The following is a 17,600-nucleotide window of genomic DNA, read 5'->3' on the forward strand; positions in this document are numbered from 1 at the left end:
AGCCAAGAAGCCGGCTGATGGAAGACAGAGGAGGAGCTTGGGGGCCTGCTCTGTAGCCGCACTGATGCCAAGTGGTCGGCGGTTTGAAGAGGACACCTGAGACCAGCGCACCTGGACAATGAGCTGAGGTGTAATCCTAAACTGAGATGAACCGCTGTTTATCCCCCACGCTCTGCTTCTCTTGTTCTTTCCCATCAGTCTCCTCTCTGGCTTCATGCATCTCCACTCTATCTGCTCCCCGAGCCTATTTTTCTCCCCACAACCTGATCTATTCTTCACTCTGTTATTCTCACAATCTTTTCACTCGCTACTTCTCTCCTCTATCTCACTTTCCTTCGATGCTTCCTCCTCCTGGGCATTACCAAGCTAATGCAAACATCCCACAGTGTGAGTGTGAGTCACATAATCGCGTACTTAACGATTAGCACCCACACATTTTCAGTAAGATTTATGGTTTCAGGGGAACACAGGGTCGAACCCCTTCCTGAAGCCATCCTGCATTTCCTCAGCTGCTTTTTTCACACAGACAATACTCTAAATTGGGGGACTGACATTTTGCGCAGCAGCTGACAGCGGCTAGCAGCTGTATGACTCAGTGACACAGAAGCAGTGCCCATGTCGCCATGGTAAGGCAGCGTTGTGGTGTTGTTGCCAAGGCTCTGCCATCCAATACGCATCCGATCGCTCATCGTTACAGCGAGAGCCGCACAGGGAGGCGATGGGAGCTGGGTGTGCATGTTTGAAAAGTGGGAGACTCAAGGAGACACAGAGAGACTGAAGATTAGGAAACATTTCAGCAGATCAGCTGCGAGTGTGTTTAAGCTCCACTCACTTCGGCTGTCTCCCTCTTTAAAAGGCCTTTAGGCAGCATCCTGCACACTCCACCCATATTTGAACAATCCCTCCCCCCATCACTCATGTCAGCGGGAATAAACACACATAGTCTGACCTGCACACACAAGCATACACAAATGCACTTAAGATGCTCACTGTGTATTACTTCTTTGATGCACCAACAACTGCAACTGCGTCTTTAAACAGCAAGTAGCACAAAGGACCAAAAATAGCTCAGTGAGTTGCAGAGCAGAACTGCTCTCCTTGAGGACGAAGAGGAGGAGGAGGAGGAGGAGGAGGAGGAGGAGGAGGAGGAGGAGGAGGAGGAGGAGGAGGAGGAGGAGGAGGAGGAGGAGGAGGAGGAGGAGGAGGAGGAGGAGGAGGAGGAGGAGGAAGAGGAGGAGGAGGAGGAGAGGCAGGAGGAGGTGCAGAGAAAGGGATGACTGGGGAAAAGATGGCAGAGATGGACCAGCTCTCCAGGACTGAAGCCATACCCGCTGTGTTCAATTTAAGTAGCAGCTGGAGTGCTAAACCCTCACTCTGTGCCCTGGAATTCTATGACAATATGTTTTATAAAGTCATTGGTTAACATTTTTACATTTATACCCACTTATCTGTCATACTGTATCTGGCAGTCACTGAATTAACAAAGTAATAACTGTGACCACACATCAAGCCCTTAGACCACAAACAGCTCAATATCCGAAGTAGGACAATTATTCAACACAGCACTACAGCAACATATTACACTTTTTACAACTGTTTATAAACACATTTATAACTTGTAGAAGGTACATTTCTTGTCTGAGTTTTCTCCCATAATCTCAAATACCATAAATTATGAATCTGTGCACAGAATTTTCCATTTAAATGATGGGTTGTGAGACAACCATAACGAATCTCTTTCTTGCCAATTGTCGTATATAAACATCGATACTATGTCAATATCTGTGCGGTAAATATGTAGTTACAGCCAGGAGATGGTAAGTTCATCTTTGGTCACAGCTTGTCTGACTGTTCAGAAGGTAAAGAAAAATCGTAAGACTCCACAATAATCTGTTCCATACTCAGTTTTAGCTTCATCTGTACCATGCTTATAAGGAGCTGAGGGTGCCTTCAATATTCTCAGTTATTATATCTTGTCAACCGAGTATCTCTTACATCTCGTACATCTGTATTTAGTGTTTTGCTGAATAGTTTTTGTCATATTTCGGTCAATATTACATATCCACAGAGTCTATCTATTATTTATAGGCTTTAGTTGTAGTATCCAGTCCCAGTTTGAATCTTCCCCAACAACAGCTTTGTACCCTCACCCTAATTTTAGTACTCCTTCTGGTACATTGGGGTCAGGTGATTTTCAATCTCCCACCCAAATGCTACCACCTGCAGTCATGTCAGTCATGTGATAACAACTTAAGCATCCTTATGACTGATGAAAACCGTGACATATGGCTGAGAACTCCTGAAAATGCCCCATCCAAGGTCCCTCTGCTAAGAATTGAGGGTGGGTACGATTGTATATATATTTCTGACCCCTGACCTTATAAATAAACATTATACGACTTTAACAATGGCACATTATAACGTATATTAATTATTTACAGAGACGGTAATTGACACTTGTTTGCATTACTTACTATTGCTGGACTTCAGGTCTCTGTGGATGATAGATACGAATGCCTGGTTGTGCAGGTAGTCCATCCCTGTGGCAACCTGGACCGCCCAGTTCACCAGAACCCTCGGAGGAATCTTCTTTCCAGCCAGGGCCCGGTTCAGAGCCCCTCCTCGGGCGTACTCCATCACTAGGCACAGGTTGGGCTCCCCCAGGCAGACACCACGCAATGAAATAATGTTGGGGTGCCGGAGCATCCAGAACAGCCGGGCTTCCTGGCGCACGCTCTCGGCTGTGACACTGATATCCTCATCAGGGTCTTGCCTAGCAGCCTTTACAGCCACTTCCTCTCCTCGCCACACTCCTCTGTATACTTTCCCAAATCCACCGGCTCCTATCACCTCCTCCAGGAGCAGTTCTGAGAAGTCTACTTCCAAGGGGCATTCCCCCACCCCACCTGCCACCAGCCCACCTGCGGTCAGCTGCTGGTAGCTAGCAGCGTCCCCTTTCGTGACGTAGTTGCTTGGAAAGATACCCACCTTGTCCTGGATCTTACCCGTCCACCAACCCTCGTCCCCGGACACTTTGGAGTCTTTAGAGAGAACCTGAAGGAGGTCCCCACGTCGAAGGGTTAACTCCTCATCTGCTGTGGCCTCATAGTCGAACACTGCCGTCCAGTAGGGGTTGGGGTTGTTGGCTCCACATCGGGGACCAGGGTGGGAGTCTGGGGAGCCAGAGGAAGAGAGGGTGGAGGAGTTCCAGCTGCGGCCGTTCTCCACCTGGGCAACTGGAGCCGGACACATTGGCGGAGGAGGGGTCATATTCAGGGGCATGAAGGATGAGGAGGAGGTAGTGTAGGGGGGTCCAGGCGGGATTAGGCCGGGGGGAGGTGGGGAGCAGGAGCCCCCACAGCTGGAGCAGGACATGGGGGCTGCTGTGCTGCCCGCTCTCCCGTACGGGTGCATGGTGGCCTGGCTGCTCTTTGACGCTGTCGGCCTGTCCACTGTCAACTTAGGCTCAAAATCCATACAGAGCCCATTGACTGAGACGAAGGGTCCTCGACCACCAGCGGGGGGGAGAGGGGATCAGAGGATCAGAGAGCTGAAACTGCTCCCCCCCATCACAACATCTCTCTGCTGAAACTGTGCCAAATCCTGTCCCTGGTTGCTTCTGTGCTGTTGCTATGCAGTGTGTAAGTAACATGTATCCCCAAGGGCAAGTTCATTTAGGGACAATGTACACCAGGTCAAACAGTGACTCTGAGCAGAGCAGATCTATGAGTGTAAACCTCATTGATTGTTTCCACGATGGAGTCCTTTAAAAAGCTGCTCTCCCAGTAGATGTGAATATGAGTTTATCTAAGAAGCAGCAGGTCCGGTGAAGTCAGTGTGAAGAGGTCCTGATCACAGAGACAAATCTAGAGTTAAAAAAAACAGTTGCATACTTATTATGGATTCCCTACATTGCTAGGAATTTAACAAAAGCTACATCTTTGAACCTCTTAGTCTAAAAAAAACACACAACCTCATCCCATTGGAAACTAGTGTGTCTCGACTTTGAGAGCCATAGAGACACTCTGATCGTAGGATGAATCCTAGTATGGAATATAGACTATTTATGGGGCCAATAAAAACAGCAGTCTGTGCGTGAGCTGGGTGAAATCCTCTGAGCAAGGGTCCTCATTATTTCTCATCCAGCCCGGAGTAGACGCACCTCCCCCGCCTGCCATCTCGGTGATTATGAGCTGTTTTTCCTCCTCTATGTGCTGCGTTTGGAAACATCCGCGGATGCTCGCCCTACATCCCGACGAGTCCGAGCCGGTCCGGGCTAAATCCTGCAGGCACGGAGCCGGTTCCTTGTCCCCTGCGTGTGTGTGTGCAGCGGCCTGCTTCAGTTGCCTCTGCCGGGCTACATCTGAGATGGAGACTGGTCCTGGACCGGAGGAGACACTGGTGTGCAGTGGTGAAGGGATGCTGCCAGTTCTGCTTATTATCCTGTTGCTCTCTCTGCACGCAGTGTAGTTGCAGATCACCAATCAGTCAGTCAATCAGTCAATCAGTCAATCAATCAATCAATCAATCAATCAATCAATCAATCAATCAATCAATCAGTCAATCAATCAATCAATCAGTCCATCAATCGTCTCATGCAGGAGAAGGTGCGAATTTCTAAATGTCCACTACAGAAACAGTCGCACGGTGTAAATAAGGCGGAGGATAGAGTCAGTGAAGGTTTGCATGGAGGCATCGCAGCAGCAGCGTTACAGTGTAATAATGCCATGAAGAAGAGATCCACTCCATTTCCATGTCGTCTCTATCAATGGGTCGCCACCCCATAATAATAATAATAATAACGTTATTTATAGGCTATAGCTGTAGTATCCAGTCCCAGTTGGCGTGTTCCACCACAACCGCTTTGTTTATTCTAACACTTTGCATTTACTATAATAACCGAACCTGGACTCTGACAGCAGAGACGTCCACCGACAGCATCGCATGGGCGTGTGGCTGCATCCGAGGAACAAGGAACCAGAACGGGTCGAACCCAAGCGTCAGTGTCCCCGGGTTGTCCCTGCGCTGCGGCCGCTGTTCAGCCAGCTGTCCGCGGCTCCCTCGCATCCGAACAGGCTCTTCCTCCTCCGGTGAGGCGTGACAGGACCGAGCTGTCAGTGTGTGTGGGGCGGATCCGCATCCAGATCCAAAACACGCCGGTGCTCGGTTCACATGACGCGAGCGAGCGACGACTGCAGCTTTTCGCGGATGTACAAACAATCTGGATGGTGCAGGTGGACGGGCTCGTCTACCCACTTCCGCCCAGTGAGTGTGTGCAGATCAGTGCGAAGGGCGGAGACAGGGTGACACGCTGAGACCGCGCTGGTGCATTGTGGGAAATGCAGTGTCGAGGGTATTGCCTGCTGACCTACATCAGGGAGCTGATATAACTAGCATTATAAAAATAATGAAGGTAATACGAAGGAAAATGGTAAGCAGTGATGGGAGGTAATCAGGTACATTGACTCGAATACAGTACTCGAATATAAATTTGAAGTACTTTGATTTTAAGCTTTACAATTTGAATTACAATTGTGTTTGTATTAAATACAGTATAATATACGCTTTACATATTTAGGCCCCGAGCACTGACAGGCACTGACAGACAGTGAAGCCTTATTGAAATTTTAAGGATTATTATTATTATTTTTCAGGCAAATGAATTGGCTTTTTGAGGGCTTTAACATACAGTACATTAAACTTGTTCATGAGGAATAGGATTTATTTTGCCAATATATAGGATTTCTTGATTTCAAGAGCATTATCTCATTTTAGACCATTATTTCTTCATTTTATGTTTCATACCTTCAGGCTACATCATTGCAGCATGCAGGCAAGGATACATTCATATGTTAATGTAATAATGGAGCCATATTTTATATAACCATCGGAACATGCTTCTTTCTTCTTCCACATGTGGTCAGTTGCTAAAGGTCAAGAATAGTGAATGTAGTGTTCTTTATTTAGATTTATTTGAACTAAATTATTACTCAAAAAGGAGCTGGAGCTTTCAGGTTCATGCAAGCACAACATAAAGTGCTGTAAATATAACTGATTTGATTTCGACAACACTTCATGAAAAATTTTTTAGATGACATGACACTGTCGATGGTCATGTGCACACTGATGTGGAAGAAAACAATACACAGGAACTTGGAGTAGCAACTGGGCAGCAAGTTACAGAATAATAGTCTTCTTGACCATATTGTATTTGTACATTTATGGGGAAAATAGCCAGTGTCAGGATTTTATTGCAAATTACAATAAAATGAGTCACTGGGTTATTCAGGCAATGTACAGTATAGTATTCACTACCATCACATTTTAAACTATACTGACCCCTAGTGTCTAACAGGTGAGTTACAGAGTTTCCACTGGTGGTTCATTGGCCTATTTATTATTAAGTGTTCTAAGGTATTATTTAACACTTAGTTCTCCAGGTTTTCTGTATCTGAGAAGGACCTATAAATTCTGAAATACTTCTTGCTTCTTTGGTCCATTTTTTCTTCAGTAGATATTTTGCTTCTTTGTTTGGAGACCTCCCTTTCTTTAAACGACCACGTGGAACATTTTACAACAATCCAGTTCTCCTTGTGGCTGTTTCGTATTTCTCTATGGTCTCATTTTGGTTTGAGTCTTTTTTTTTCTGTTCTCCTCTCCAATCCTCCAGTTAGTTATGCTGATTATATTCTTACAGGGCAGCGGCCTGAGCTGGAAGTCAAGGCTGCAACTTTTCTCTCTAGCCAGTGAGCCACTGCCTTGATGGGTTTCCCTTTTCTTAATTGATTTGGATTAGTGCGGAACCCATGTGGCTTTAATCTGGCCAAGACTCCCTCGATAATTGTGAACTCCTCCTGCACCAGATTTCTGATTTATTTGTTGAAACAACTCTTTATCGTATATAATTCTTTTTTAGCTCTTTTGTCCAGAAAATTATATTTAACTTTAAGTAAAGGTTTTTCCTTGTAAGATAAGACTGCTTCAAAGTTGAAAGTGTCATATGTAGCCTATGTATCTGCATCCTGACTAACACAATCATGGGAATGTGAATATGAGTTTATCTAAGAAGCAGCCGGTCCGGTGAAGTCAGTGTGAAGAGGTCCTGATCACAGAGACAAATCCAGAGTTAAAAAAACAGTTACAGATACTTATTATGGATTCCCTACATTGCTAGGAATTTAACAAAAGCTACATCTTTGAACCTCTTAGTCTAAAAAACCCACAACCTCATCCCATTGGAAACTAGTGTGTCTCGACTTTGAGAGCCATAGAGACACTCTGATTGTAGGATTAATCCTAGTATGGAATATAGACTATTTATGGAGCCATTAAAAACAGCAGTCTGTGCGTGAGCTGGGTGAAATCCTCTGAGCAACCAATCATGGTTGAACAAAAAAATCTAAACAAATGAACAATAAAACAAAATAGTGCTTTAAGATATTTGTTTGTGTCGTGCATTTTGACATCAACTAAACATCTGAATGTATCATACAATGGTTTTAGTTTGAGATATAATAGGTGGCATCAGAAGACTGATGATGTTTATCGGCCACAAGGTTGTGCTATTGACTAAGTAAGAAGGCATAAAGTTTGATCAGACAACGTGATAAATATATTGCTTCTCTAATCTCATATCTGTTTATACTCAAGAATCGTTTTTCATATAAAATGTCAATTGCATTTTATATTATTAATCTGAATTTAATTTAACAGAGAAGTAACACAAAATATCAAAAGTGGAATAAAAGTATAAAGCAGCAGAAAATTGAAATAATCAGGGAAACCTTTTACACACAGTAAAAAAAAAACCGCTTAAACAAATGCAATCGGATCACAAAAGTCCTCCTTCATGAGGTCTAAAATGTTCTGGTTTTGTTGTAGGTGCTGTTGAACTGAAAGTTCTAGGGCGTGTTCTTTAGCCTAGACTCAATGATTTAGATTCAGTAGACAAAGTAATAGGAACACTTAGGCAATAAAACTCAGGCGAAACAACATACAGCCTCCGAAATGATCGTTAATACGAACCCTAATCACTTTCGACTTTCATGATAATAAGCAGGTTGGATTTATAGCAGGTCTGCATGAGTTAATAAACTTCCCATTGAGTGTAGTACAGTGTAGTGTATACACTATATGTGTATGTGGTATATATTCTGTATGTGTTTGTACATTATGTGTATGTTGAGCCTTCATCGTATATGTATGTAGTGTATGCACTGTACGTGTGTGTGGTGTATAAAGTATATGTGTATAAAGTGAATAATGTATATGTACTGTATTTATTATATATGTATGTAGTGTATATAATGTATTCCCCGACTATAGCTGGAATACAATTTTGAAACGAACAATTTAGTCGCACTTAAATGGCACTTACTCATAGCACTTTGTAGTTTTGCTGTTTTTTTTTGAAGAAGAAATAGTACTTTCTTGATTCTTGTTGTTTTAGGGTTGTACCCTCATGGTTTAAAGCACTTATTGTAAGTCGCTTTGGATAGAAGCGTCAGCTAAATGAAATGTAATGTATATATGTTTAGTGTATATACTGTATGCGTATGATTCTGATTCTGATATGTGTATGTTGTGTTTTGGTACATATGTATGTAGTGTATATACTGTATGTAGTGTGTACACTGAATGTGGATATACTGTATACATATCCACAGTAGTAGTAGTAGTAGTAGTAGTGTGCTGCCCCCTGTGTGTTACTATCAGCAGGATGCACCAAGCGGAGCGGCGCATGCGCAGTGCTAGCGGGCGCAGCTCCTCCGTGGTGTCGGTTGACTGTTGAACATTCTCGGCCGCGTCTCTCCCGGTGAGCAGCGGCCAGTCGACCGTCGGTCAGCGGAGGGTTCCCCGGAGCCCGGAGGACTCGTTTAACGGATTAGGAGCCGAGCGGAGGCGGCGGAGCGGCGGCAGGTGAGCGGTGTGTGTCTGTGTGTCCTCCCGGGGCTTTTCTGTCTACTTTGAACCGTGCGGGCGATTCAGGAAAGCGCCGAAAAGTGACGAGTGAAACTCAAACGTTAGCGAGAGAACGCGGAGCCGCCGAGCCGAGCAACTTCCCTCACTGCGGGGAGCTACTACGGCTCAGCCGGCCGCCTCTCCCGGACCCGGAGCTCCTCTCTCCAGCCTGGAGCTCCTCTCCCCGGCCTGGAGCTCCCTCTCCCCGACCCTGGAGCTCCCTCTCCCCTACCCTGGAGCCCCTCTCCCCAGCCTGGAGCTCCTCTCCCCGACCCTGGAGCTCCTCTCCCCGACCCGGAGCTCCTCTCCCCGACCCTGGAGCCCCTCTCCCCTACCCTGAAGCCCCTCTCCCAGCCCGGAGCCCCCTCTCCCCGGCCCCGTGGCTCGCTCCGACCCCCGGCCATTCACCAGAGTGGATTTACAGCCTCAAACACGGCGCTACCCGCAAAAATGCATTAGCCACGAAATATTCCACAACCTTCCTCGTCGCCAGGGCTCCACTGCGCATGTGCCGCGGTGCTCTGCAGACTTCGGGGTTGTAGTTCTTTCGTACCTGAGTTAATCACAGTTGGGAGGGCCGAGAGAACACGGTAAAACTACAAGTTCCAGACAATGGGAGCTTTGTTTGGGAGCGCAGCTAGTTAGCCTGGACGAGCTTTGAATCCCGAGTAGTTTGTGCTGCAGTCGGAAGTTGCCTCGGCTGGACATTTGTTTGACAATGGAGCCGAAGGAGAGGCTGGTTTACACACACGTCTCTTTGGCTGGTGGGAGTTTTTTGCATTATTTGTGAATGGCCCCGGGTTGACGTGATGGGTTGTGCAACGTGGTTTAATCTGGGAGATAAAAGGAGGATTGGTCGTGTCTCTGCACGTTCGGGCATGGAGACTGTTGAGCTGTCAAAAGACCTGTGTGCACAGCGAGCAGAATGTGCAAGTGCACAGGAGGTATGCGAGTGTAGGTGCGTGTGTGAGTGTGTGTGTTTGTGTGTGTGCGTGCTCTGAATGGGGAGGTGATGATGCCTCCGGTGTGTCGTCTCCCCTCCACAGAGTAACCCCCCCCCCGTGTTCCCCAGCCCTCAGGAAGTGACACGTCGAGGATCAGGATGACGGATCGGTCGTGCCCGAGCAGCAGAGCCCGGCAGCAGAGCACATATCCCGGGCATCATTTACTCTGGGTTGTCTCCCGTCTGGAAGTAATGGAATAATCTGAGAGTGATCAAGTGTCCCCAACCATAGACTGTATATAACAGTCTTATTAACCTGGTTATCCCACCGCTTTGACGCCTGTAACCACGGGCGGATAACGTGAGACATCGGGCTCCAGGGCACAGGCATGTAAAAGCCCCCCCACCCCATGCCTCCTATATGAGCAAGAGCCATATAATCAAAGAGATGCTGTTTTAGTAGTTTGCTTTTTTGTGGTTGTTTTGCCTTTTTCGATGTCTCTCTGTGGTTGTTTTTGTGGCTTTCTGTCTCTCTATGGTCATTTCCTGTTTCTCAGTTGTTGTTTCTTGTCCCGTTGTGATCATTCTGCATCCGTGTGTGGTCATTTTATCTTGTTATAATTGCTTTTTAATATCCTTTTATTCATCTTGTGTCTCTATTTGCTCATCATGCCTCCCTTTGCTGTTGTGACGCACCTTTTTTTGCCTGCTCGTGTCTCTCTGTGGTCCATTTGCGTGTCTTTGTGGTCCATTTGCGTCTCCTTTCTAAGTCTCTATAGTAATTTGACTCACTCTCCAACAAAACAATATAAACAGTCATATCATACTGAAGTTCTGGTCCAGGGTCCCCCCCCCCCAGCCGGTTCTCTGTAGGCCCACTCAGTGATCCGTCAAATGCCTCCAACAGTATTTGTTGAGCATGGCACTGCCCACTGTTTTCTTTACAATCGGGGAAATCCTGCACTTCTTCTGTTTCAAATCAGAATTGAGACCAGCCAGTACATTTCTGAACAGTAAAGTTCATGCTGAAAAGTAGCGACGTGGTTTTCTTATCAAAAACCAGGCAGCATCTTCAGAGAGTTAGTAACATGACGCTGTGTGTTTGGAGAAAATGAAAAAGGAATATTCTTAACATGGATGTTTGAGTTGTTAAAAGCGGAACGAAGCAGAGTAGCTAATTTATGGGCTGTTTATGGACTGCGTTGTCAGCGGAGAATCCAAAGCACGTTCCAATTATTGAGTATGTAGCTGCTCAGTTATATTTGGATCAGATACACTCTTCTCCATATTTGAGGTCTCGTTACTGTACACAAACTTTACTCTTGTGAGTCACAAACATTTACTGTACATACCTTTTTCTTGCCTTTTGTAGGTCTCCACCCTTTAAATTTAAATTGATTGCTGTGTAAAAACATCTGCAATAACCTTGTCGTTCAGAATGACGTATTACACCAGTGGTGCGTCCCTGTAAGTTGTTCTTGATGGATTGATTGGAAGCAAAAATAGCTTGGGAATTCCAAGAGATGAAGCAATCCTACCGGAGATAGCATGAATATCACTGGGATAAAATGAAAATATCACACTGCAACTATTTTGATGAATAACTTATTATTTTATATTCTTAAAATTCGCTTTATAGGCATGACAGTTTGGATCTTTTTTATTATGATATCACATTATCTATGCTAATCTAATCCAGTTTCATAACTCTGGAGCCCTGTCACACGCTGTGAATCCCCTCCGGCACTCAGCTTGTAGTCGGCTCCTCTGGGTTCCAGATGACAGTGGCTCACAGTCTGTGATGTTGAGGAGCATCTCATATTTTCTACCACTCATGCTGTAGTTTTAGTGCAGACAGCTGTGGGAACAAAGGATCCTCTCTTCAAAGAGAGGTGAATATGGGCCACCTGAGTTATTTCACCTGTAAACATATTGTTGAATCATCGTGTCATATCATGTTGGGGGTGAGTGATTCATAAGCTCTTGATTTTTTTTACCCCTTGTTCCTTCACTCTTCTATCGTCTGAAGGGGTTTTCCAAGAAGGTCTCTTACCCTGTTTTCAAGACAGCAAAGATGGTGATTTGGTTCCAGCTCTGGTTAAAGTTCTCCTTTCCCAACCGCGACACCCTGGCAGCCCTCCTGCTGTTTGTAATTTTAGAACAAAACGTCTCTTGCCAGGTTTCGATTCAATCCTTGGTTAAATAAAGCTTAATAGAAACGAACAATTGTGTATTCTCGCTGTGTGTGCAAGAACACACACACACACACACACATCCAAGCAGTTCAAACAACATGCATCAAACTTATTGGGTGTATCTTGATAGGCCACAGAGAGGGAGGATGATACCTAAGGCTAAGGATGCCATCTGGTCTATGTCAGGGTGCAAAGTGACAGCTCCGTGTGTGTTTTTTAGGGGGGGGTGAACATTTAGTATTTTCTTGAACTTGAGTGAAAGAGCCATCGTCTGCTTACTCTCCAGACAGTCATTTCCTATTGAAGAATATTTCGAGCTGCCCTCTGTTTACTGCTGCCTCATGCTTTTGGTTTATGCTCCTTATAAACCAACACTGGTGCCATGCTCACCCATATCAGTGGTATTTTAAATGGCTCGTCACAGCCCTATTCCCAACCAGGCTTGATTACAGTTGGGTTATTCATTCACTTTACTGAACGGGTGTTCTTTAGTTTTATGTGTGGGTCAACGATTGTGGTTCAATGTTACGTGAGAATTTACTGTCGCCCTCGATACTGACAGTAGCAAAGTAATAAAACTAATTTCTATAATATGTGTTATTCAGAAATGAACACAGATCTATTTAAGGCTGAAAACAAAATGTAGTGTAGGGACAAAGCAAGGCGAGGCAATTTGTTTGAACAGCACCTTCATAGGTTAAGTGCTTTACATAAGGCAAAGACACTAGACAACAAAAGTCATGAAACAATATTTAAAAACAGCAAAAATGAAAATAATACCAGTTTATTAAGCAATAAATTAGATTTAAAATGAAATATTATCTCCTACATTTATAGACATCGTATTCAGATCAGAATATCGTCGTAAAATAAAATCTGTTGATGTTTAAACAAAACCAGACTTGTCTGATGAGATGGACAGAGGAGGAGGAAAACCGAGAGTGCAACGTGTGGGCGAGAACCTGCGTGCCTGCAGGAGGCACGGAAATTGAAATGTTATTTTCTTATGTAATGAAGTTTTATGTAATTCTGTCATATGATGATGTTTGTTCATGAACCCGATAAACGTTGAGCAGACCAAACACTGTGAATACATACAGAGATTTACCTGCGAGTCTGACAATGTTTAATGGGGCAAACGCAGGTTGAATGTGCATTCAGACCTGCATCCTTCACGGGCGTTAGTCAGAGTGCAGGTGTACAGCTTAAGATGAAACACCATTAGACCACCAACAGTATAACAACCCCCTGTCCCCACTCTGTTTGATGTATTCGCCTCCCTTGAGGGTCTTATCCATAAGTCAGCGTGCATGACAGTGTCAAGAGGTCAGAGATTTACAGAAAGAGGAGCTCACCATGTTATCTGAAATGAGTCTCTGCTTTATGGCCTTTTGTGCTGCTATAAAACATTTTCTATGTAGGCAGTTGATCTATCAAGATTGTCGTTTTTTTTCTCCTCTCACTCCTCCAGAGGTCAAATTCCCTCAAGGTGTTGTTTACCAATCTGGGTTTTCTTATCACGAAAGAGCATGAATCATAGAATCACAGAGCATGCGTGTAAATGTCTATGCGGCCAACAGTGCTACTCTTTCTACTGTTTGGTATTCTCAGTGCATAGTATCTTCTTAGTTTGGATGTAGGACAGAACGGGACTCCCGGGCGTAGCAAAGGCTACATCCAGGCTACATCTCTTTCCTCTTGCCTCCTCTCTGTGCTGGGTATGTTTGACTGGAGTAAATATAGCCTGTTGGTTTTAGCCCGAGGATAAACACAGATGTTGAGGAGGTCTTTCTTGCCACAGGTTTCGCCTGCATCCTCCCCCTGGTCAGCTTTGGTAGCGGAGGGAGAGAGGCAGAGGAAAAAGCTTTACCATCCATCCACAAAACACTTAAACAGGGTTATTGGACTTAACACTAAGCTCTTGACAGGGTTACAGAAGATGTATACATTGTGTACAAAGCTCTCAGACAGCCTGACAAAGTGCAGCACATAAAGAGTGATTTATACAGGCCTGTTTAAGGCTGTCCATATGTAAATTTAAATTGGAGGCCACTCTGAAGATTTACCAATGGACGTAGTTAGCCCGACCAGGTGGTGAGTTAAAAATGAATATTTACCTCTGCCAAGGAGGTTAAGTTTAACTTGAACCTGCAGAAACCGTGAATATTTTATAGGGCTTGATGTGGGAAAATCAGGGTTATTAAGTGGACTGATATCGCTGAGGTGAGTGTTGGGCCTGCCCAGAGGTATGTGCTCTATTAAGTGCCATTCTAGATCTGTGTTTACTGAAAAGGAGAACTTGAAGAGTTTCACAGACAAGCATTTGGCAAACCAGCTCTGACAGGGTTATTTCTGAATTCTCACGGAATCCAAGGCCCGGAGAGGTAAAGAAACTGCTGCGATTACTGGCTATAGTCCTGCTAAGTCCCTGAACAGCACTGAATGTGCTCATCTCCATAACATTAGGAGCTGTTATCTGTTACTTCCCCTCCTTTTATAATGTTTCTCTCTGGCCCATGCCTCTGTCAAAAGGGACTGATGATGTTAAACGGTGTTTCATTGCTGCGCTAAAAGAGATGTTGTTGATAGAAGCGCAAATCATGCACCAGGTCTCTGGGGAAAAGGCGTTGTTTTAGAGACTTCCAAAGCATTCAGAAACACATCCATTAACATGAATTGTCATGGAGCTGGCAGGGGAAGCCGCCACCTTTCTCTGTAATGTCTGTATCATTCTTCCCTCTTGTTTCTTGTATCCCGGGAGTTGAGTTTGTCTAATGCTTTAAGTGGAAGAGCCTGTTGTTACACCTGCTTCATATCTGTCCTTAACTGAGGCCCAACACACAAGGTTGACAGGTGGTGTGTGTGTGTGTGTGTGTGTGTGTGTGTGTGTGTGTGTGTGTGTGTGTGTGTGTGTGTGTGTGTGTGTGTGTGCGTGTGCGTGTGCGTGTGCGTGTGCGTGTGCGTGTGCGTGTGCGTGTGTGTTAGTGCGTGTGTGTGTGTGCTTTTTCACAAAGAGCTCTGTCATGGCAGAAATGTTCTGGAAAGACGAAATCCTGCATGACGGGATTTAGAAACAGCTGATTCTGTATCCATCTGTTTTTATGCAGCGAGGAGGAGTGAGTTAACGTCACGCGCCAACTTGCACATGAGCTTGACCATCACACACCTGTCAAGTCATAAGCTCACTGGCCATGCCTGATTTGGTCTGAGCTGCATGGTAGAATAAAATTCAAAAGCAACGTAACCCTTCTGTTTTCCTTTTTCACCACTTTTCTTTAACATTTTACACTTCAAACAACTGACAGATTAATTGTAAAAGGCAAATTAATCTATAATGATCATCATTAGCGGAATTTGTCATTTTTATGTTATTTTGACGCAATGATCCCGTTAATGTGACTGTGGCAATTTTCATTAATTAGTTTGTTTATAGTTTGTTTCTTATGAAACAAAGAAACACAGCTAAATGATGTCATTAGAAACACTGGAACTAGCGAATAATCTTGAGAATAACCTTCATTAATGACCTCACTCAAATTTGAAAATAGTTGTAGATTAATTTTATATCAACTAAACAATCATCATTATTAAATATGGGTTGTTTGAGGGATGTCAACATGTTTTTAAATAAGTAATCAATAACATGCAAGTTTAAAAGCCCTTTTATCTCAGTGAGACTCCTGAATCACTAGATCAACAAAAGGTTGGAATAATTGGCTCCCAACATCTGAGCAGTGAGTCAGTGCTACATTGTAAAAGACCCGTGAGTGTACGACCACATTCTTGTTTCTTTCTGTAAAGCAGTAAAAGCATCTTTGGAACCCCCGTCCCCCTATGTGAAATTCCATCTGTGTTTTATTTGAAGGCTCTTGCCGGCTCTCTGTGCGCTGCCCGTCGGAGGTCAAGCTAGGGCAGGACGTGAGTGAGTACTGAGTAGGATGCGGGTGTGTGGTGGAGATGAGTGTTGCTATGAATCAGACATTAGCCATCAGGGAGAGAAGTGGCCTTACGCACTGCAGAGATCAGTCACCGAGACGAATGACCACACTGAACATGAGTTGAAACATTCCTTCTAAGCTCAGAAAAATGTAGCAGTTGGTCTCGAGCCGTGCAGTTGATATCACTTGTCTTTTCTTTTCCCATTCATTGTTGGAATAGTTAAAGATTAGCTCATCTCTGCCTTCTCCCTCCAAATGCACTCTGGGAAAAAGGGTCAGAAAGGGTGTAACACCAAACGGCGTCAGGAAATGTGTTGATGGATTTGCGTGATTCCCCCCTCCTCTGTCTTCCAAGATGTTTTTTTTTTTACTGACCTGCCTGTCCTTTTAAAAACACTGTCAGACAGCTCAGCACACACATACACAGCCTTGTGTGTGTGGTTACGAGTGAGGGGGTGAATGGGTGAGTTTTAAAGATGTTTTCACTTACTTTTTTCTTTTGTCTGGACGTGAAATGTTTCAGGAAACTACATCAAAAGTCAGTGTTTCTTTCTTTCCCGTCATGTTGTGGTATGTGTGTAGAGAAGCACGCATACATATGGTCTCTGCCTCTTCACAGCTCACATCTTGGACTATGACTGCTGACTATGGAGCCATTGTTTTTAATGCTAATTGAGTATAGCATGTGGTCATTCCACGAATGCCTCCCGGCCCAGTTTTTTAAGGTTCTGTATCAGAACGTGCATTTTTCCCCCCTCCTCATTTCCAAATCAGATTCGATACTGGGATGGAGGCTATTTAGTGGGTTGTTTCCACACAAGCACATGTGGTGTAGTCTGCAAAGAGAGACTCTGGCGTATGCTAATGTGTTTGTGCTTTTGCTGAGACAGGAGGGTGCAAATGATATGTTAGGTCTGCTACATAAGACTCAACCCTGGCATGAACATATGTGTTGGTTGATCTGATCACAAGTTGACATATTTATGCACATCAGTTCACACCTGGCATTAAAATCCATCTCCTACGCTTGTATGAATAGGTTTTAGTTTCAAATCAGTGTTTTGAAAGGAATACAATCCCCAAACAGTAGTCGAGTCATGACCGGTCCTGCATGAGAAGACCCAATCAGGAAGTGAATGCGGGTCAATGTGTCATCTTTTCCAAATGTCTCTGTCTGTTCAGACTAAAACACAACCAAAGAGTTCTCAAACTAAAATAGGAACCGAAGCATTTTTAGAGTTCTCTGTTTTAGCCACATCTCGGCATTTGCAGGTGTAAACGTAGCAACAGTGATGCGTTTTAAAACCAACACATAGTTTGTTGTCTGCGTGTTTGTACGTGTGTGCATGCGTGTGTGTGTCATAGATTGTTTCCTGTGCTGAGATTGCATCAGATGACAAAGCTTACGTCTCTGATTCAACATTCAGACCAAACAAATAAAATGGGTGGGCTTGTGTCGTTTCAGTTAATGATCAGTTACTGATTATAAGTTATTGATCCATGGGTCTGAAGGAAGTCTTAATAAATCAACAATGCACAGTGGTCCATAATGCTGTAAGGAAA

General features: G+C 44.4%; 2 protein-coding genes across 2 annotated transcripts in view; one reads left to right on the plus strand and one right to left on the minus strand.

The window, feature by feature from the left end:
- Window positions 1–5,108, minus strand: part of map3k10 (mitogen-activated protein kinase kinase kinase 10) — a 32,138-nt gene extending 27,030 nt beyond the window's left edge. Inside the window, exon 1 of the mRNA XM_061073006.1 lies at window positions 2,475–5,108. Coding sequence (XP_060928989.1) covers window positions 2,475–3,477 — 1,003 coding nt within the window. The 5' untranslated portion in view covers window positions 3,478–5,108. The remainder of the gene's footprint in view (window positions 1–2,474) is intronic.
- A 3,673-nt stretch (window positions 5,109–8,781) lies between these two features.
- The window catches only part of sipa1l3 (signal-induced proliferation-associated 1 like 3), a 64,781-nt gene continuing 55,962 nt past the window's right edge, over window positions 8,782–17,600 (plus strand). The window contains exon 1 of the mRNA XM_061072880.1: window positions 8,782–8,919. The gene's annotated coding sequence lies outside the window, so the exon portion shown is untranslated. The remainder of the gene's footprint in view (window positions 8,920–17,600) is intronic.

Source organism: Limanda limanda, chromosome 6 (genome assembly GCF_963576545.1).
Source record: "Limanda limanda chromosome 6, fLimLim1.1, whole genome shotgun sequence".
Taxonomy (NCBI): domain Eukaryota; kingdom Metazoa; phylum Chordata; class Actinopteri; order Pleuronectiformes; family Pleuronectidae; genus Limanda; species Limanda limanda.